At 46.6% G+C, this 4668-nt stretch overlaps 2 protein-coding genes across 3 annotated transcripts in view; one reads left to right on the forward strand and one right to left on the reverse strand.

Annotated features, from left to right (window-relative positions):
* The window catches only part of MEST, a 35676-nt gene extending 35514 nt beyond the window's left edge, over window positions 1-162 (reverse strand). For both annotated transcript variants that reach the window (XM_019509658.1, XM_019509656.1), the window contains exon 1: window positions 83-162. In XM_019509658.1, coding sequence (XP_019365203.1) covers window positions 83-147 — 65 coding nt within the window. In that variant the 5' untranslated portion in view covers window positions 148-162. The remainder of the gene's footprint in view (window positions 1-82) is intronic.
* A 2355-nt stretch (window positions 163-2517) lies between these two features.
* CEP41 (centrosomal protein 41) overlaps window positions 2518-4668 on the forward strand; it is a 42418-nt gene continuing 40267 nt past the window's right edge. The window contains exon 1 of the mRNA XM_019509340.1: window positions 2518-2544. Coding sequence (XP_019364885.1) covers window positions 2518-2544 — 27 coding nt within the window. The remainder of the gene's footprint in view (window positions 2545-4668) is intronic.

The raw sequence follows: 4668 nt of genomic DNA on the forward strand, positions 1-4668 counted from the left end.
GCAAGCGAAGCCCCGCCCCCTCCGGAGCGACCCGAGCCTCATTCTCTCCCGCCGGCCGCCGCCGCCCGCTCCGAGCGCTCACCTGGCCTCAGGTGTTGCGGCCGCGTGCGGCTTCCATAGCGCCCCGCGGGCAGTCGGAGGGCGCATGCGCCGTCCAGCTGCCTGCCCTTTCCCATAGAGGTGGGGCCGCCTGGGTGGAGCGGCTCCAGGTGGCGCGCCAGCGGCCCCTGCAGGAGGGAGGCGGCGCGGCGGGGCTTGGCAGGCGTCGCTGCGCCGCAGCAGCTGGGACAGGACCAGCGCAATCATCTGCATTGCAATATTGTGCACCCCCTGCAGAGGGGACGGCCTTGGAGCACGCCTGGAAATGCTGGGATCGAGCCAACGGGTGTTTGCAAGGGACTGGATCGCAGGACACAGATGGCACTGAGCAGGGGGGTGCAGGGGGTGCACTGCCCTGCTGCATCTACACCCACTTTGAGTCCTGCTGCACACACAGTTCATAACCAAGTAGTGACCGTGGACAAACTGGAGAGAGCCCAGCAGAGGGCAGCAAAAATGATGGGGGGGTGGGCACTGGGGGACATGACTTTTTAACGGTCTTGATTTGCAACTCATCCAGCCAAATTTTCTTCTGCCTTCCTGCTGTCTGGTAGCTGCTCTTTCGCAGCCCGGCAGACTGTTTTAACTCATTCCAATGACGTTACATTTGTGTTTGCTTCCGTCTTAAACTCAGGAATCCAGCCCTAACCCCGCGGAATATTAGTAAAGCTTCTAGTTGCCTTTTACCTGGAGAAAAATATGTGTTGGGCACATCTGCACGTTCATTAATGTGCTTTTCGCTACTGCGCGTTGAGTACCTCTGGGCACCTGTACACAAGCACAGAGGCTGCTCCGGCGCTCTGGAATTCCGGCCTGTCAGCGCCGACTTGATTAATCGAGTCGGATGGAGCGAGGTCATTGCTCATGAAAGTCCCTTATGGAGGAACCGGCTTGATGGGATAGGGCTGACAGTTCTAGGCCTCATCGAACGTGCTTAATTCAAGCACCCTGCCACCATGTTTAAGCTTTGGGATGCTGATACGGAAGACGTGGCAGCGCTTTCATCAGAGCAGCACCCAGGGCCACTCTAATTAAAGCACCACCCCCCTCCCCCCAAACCCCCAGAGCATGTGTAACAGTGCCCTCTAATATGAGGTACTACATAAAGGCGTATTCGACTGCCCTAATGCACAGTAGCAAAAGCAAACACCTTTTCAGTGATGCTAAGTGTGGAGTAGGCTCATTCTACTGCACATTAGCATTTTAGCACTGGTTTTGACGTGATGCCTTAATGCGCAGTAGAATGAGTCTACCGTGCGTTAAAGTGCATGGGTAGACCTGCCCGTTGTGTTATATGTGATGGTGTGCCTCACCATCTGTACCCCATTTTTCAAAATCCTAGTTCCACCTGTGTCACTGAGTGTAGGACTTCCCTTCATTTGGCATTGTCAAAGAGGGAAAATAACAAAACAAAAATCAGATCCAGCTGCTGAAATGCACTGGGTTGTAATTTTGAGATAAAGTACAACGAAGTATGGGCTGTGAGGGTTAGTGACTTCCTCTGTAGCAGGGTGCAGCCCTTTTTGGCTCTCTCTGGTGTATTTTAACAACTCTTGCAGCAACAGGATGGTGGCTGCTGTGGTCCCCCTGCTTTACCTAGGACAGATCAGGGTGTTATGTCTCATGGCTGTGTCAGGGTTGACTGTGTAGTTTTGCTGTTAAGCTAGACGGTGGATTTGCATGGGATGATTTAGATAGGGATGATCCCGCCTCAAGCAGGGGCTTGGACTGGATGTGACCTCCGGAGGTCCCTTCCAGCTCCAGTTCTCTATGATTTCTATGAAAGTACAAGTTCCTAGAAATGAATGTTTAATAGATGTCCACAAAAAGCAAATTCCCTCAATAAGTGCAAATGTACCAATTGCTGGGAAACTGCAAGGGAAAAAGTAGAAATGATAAGGACTGCAGTATTTATATGAAGACTAGCACATTGCCCATCAAGAATGCCAGGGGGTCCACCTGGCCCGCGTCCACTGGCCTCCCTGCTGGCTGTTGTGGGGGGCATCCGGGCACGGCCACTGTGATCCCCCCACTTCGCTCTCAGGCAGGGAGGCGGGGGGGAAGCCCCACTGCTCGGGCAGCCGGGGCATGTTCCCTGCCGCCAAACTTCCCCAACAGCGTTGCAGACTTGGCCTGCGCAGCCTGGGCCACCCAGCCAATTGCCGCCCGCCCTCTCGGGCACATGGGCAGTTGACCAGAAGTGTTACGGATGGACAGACACGCAGACAGACAGACGAAACCTTTTATTATACGTGGAAGTGGAAATGGAAGATTATGGCTTTGTCTAGAATAAAGCCTGAAAAAGGAGGGGGAAAGGAAAAGGAAGGAACTGAGTAGTGGTACAGAGGGGATATACAGGGTCTGCGCTTGTAAACATTTAAGCCTGTGCGTAGTTACACACTCTCTCCCCCACTGAAAATGTACTTCGGTACTAAAGTGTCTTTGGTACTAGACCATCCCTATCCCATCTACTGGGTTTGTCCATAAGGGGATTTCTTGAGATGAACAGATGCTGTACCATTGATAGAGCTGGGAGAATAAATTGAATTGCCTAGCCTTGACAAACACGGCTTTTCCTTCATGGTGGGAATAGAGGCTAATTTCAATTTTCCACTCTGACTGCAAGAGCTTGTGGTTATTTGAAAGGAAGAGCCTGTTTTGGGTTTGTTTTTTTTAAATATGGGTCAGAATTACTCAAAAATCCTAATCTTTAAAATAGGTGCATGGAAAGTAGATTATTACTTTTGTATTACAATTGCACCCAGAAACCTTAGTCGTTCCTGGGCTCTGCACACGCACAGGAAAAGGTGTTCTCCCAAGTCTAAGAGACAATTTTGCAAACACTTCCGTATTTAAGCACTTGTCACCTTTAAGCGCTAGTCTGGTTCCACTGAACTCAAACATGTCTTGTTACGTCTTGGGCCTGCCCACGCACCTGCTTCACTCACTATGGCCAATTTTGGGATTTTTTTAAATCATGATTCTTCCTGTATTTGTTGTTTTTTTTTAATCTTGAGCTCTTGCAGACAAGCAATTGTACCAGAAGCTCTGTGCTCATTACCAATAAGACATTTCTAGTTCTTAAGTGTTTGGTTTTCTTTTTCCTAAAAACAAAAAGAAGCTTGAAAACAATGATCAATGGCAAAAAGGCAACCTGAAGTGCAGACAGCTTTTTAAACCTTATATTTTTAGCCAGTCCTGTGATTTTGGGGGGCCTGAATCGTGACTTTTGAACGCGTGGAGTTGCCACTACTGCTAATTTCCTATGTGTGAGTAGCATATTGGGGCATCATTTAACCAGGGGTGCAGGGTCGGAAAGAGGACAAGTCCCATCTGAAGGAGGGAAGGCAGAAGAAATCAAATATATACTTTTATATACATGTTCGCCATTTTCTTTCAGATTACTACAAGTAGTGAAAGTAAGGGCCAGCTAACTTCATGGACCCTGAGAGCTGTCAGTCATTGATTTCCTCCAGGCCTCGTGACAAAGTGGGTTTAGAAGAATTTGAAAGAGGGCAAAGGCCTTACAGAGTAGTTCAGGCTGCATGCGCAATGCATGAGTCATTAACTTAGGTCTTATTTCTTGGAGCTCAGATCCGATGATCCATCACGACTGCATGGTGTGAGGGGAGCACCGTGCTCCTGCTTGACAGGCCAGCCCTGCATGAGCAGCCAGAAGTGGCTGATTTATCCCATTGACTTCACTGGCTGAACAGCGGCGAAAATTGAGCCCAAAGAATAGGACTAAATTTGCACAGTGGCAAAAAAAAAAAAGCCAGACTAGCCTAGAATGACAGCCAAGTCTGCACCAATGCCAGGAAATAAAGATTTCTTGACTTCCAAGCTTTTCCCTCTAGAAAAATGTCCTGACTTCCAAGCTTTTCCTGCTATTATATGTTTCGGATTAAATATATGTTTGGGATTAAAAAAAGGAAGCCCCTATCCACCTTTTCCCATGATTAAAATGAAGCACCACTATTACGTATTTTGGATTAAATATGTATTTCGGATTTAAAAAAGGAATCCCAAACCCACCTCTTTCTGTGATTAAAGTGAAGCACCACTAATATATATTTCAGATTAAAAAAGGAACCCCACATCCACCTTTTTCCGTGATTAAAATGAAACACAACTATATATATATCAATATATCTATATATCTATAGATATCAATATGTATAGATATAGATCTATATCTATATTAATATATCTATATATCAATATAGATATATATCTATACATATACATACCGTTACAGTTATATATAGATAGATAAATAGATATAGCTCTATCTAGATATCTATAGCTATATCGATATTAGTGGAGTTTCATTTTAACCACAGAAAAAGGTGGATTTGGGATTCCTTTTTTTAAATTAAAAAATTGGGGATTTTTTTTTAATCAGAGAAAACCAGGATCGCTGGTCAGGAGAGAGTGCTGACAGGAAACCCCAAAAGTCTATTAAAATGCCCCAAGAATAATCTGGGTTTTGCATATTGCCAATTAGCTGCCTCAGAAATGATCCCACATTTTGAGCGCTTTTATTGGTATTATTATTTATTTTATTTA

The sequence above is a fragment of the Gavialis gangeticus genome, unplaced genomic scaffold (genome assembly GCF_001723915.1).
Source record: "Gavialis gangeticus isolate Ggan-Ray unplaced genomic scaffold, GavGan_comp1, whole genome shotgun sequence".
Taxonomy (NCBI): Eukaryota; Metazoa; Chordata; order Crocodylia; family Gavialidae; genus Gavialis; species Gavialis gangeticus.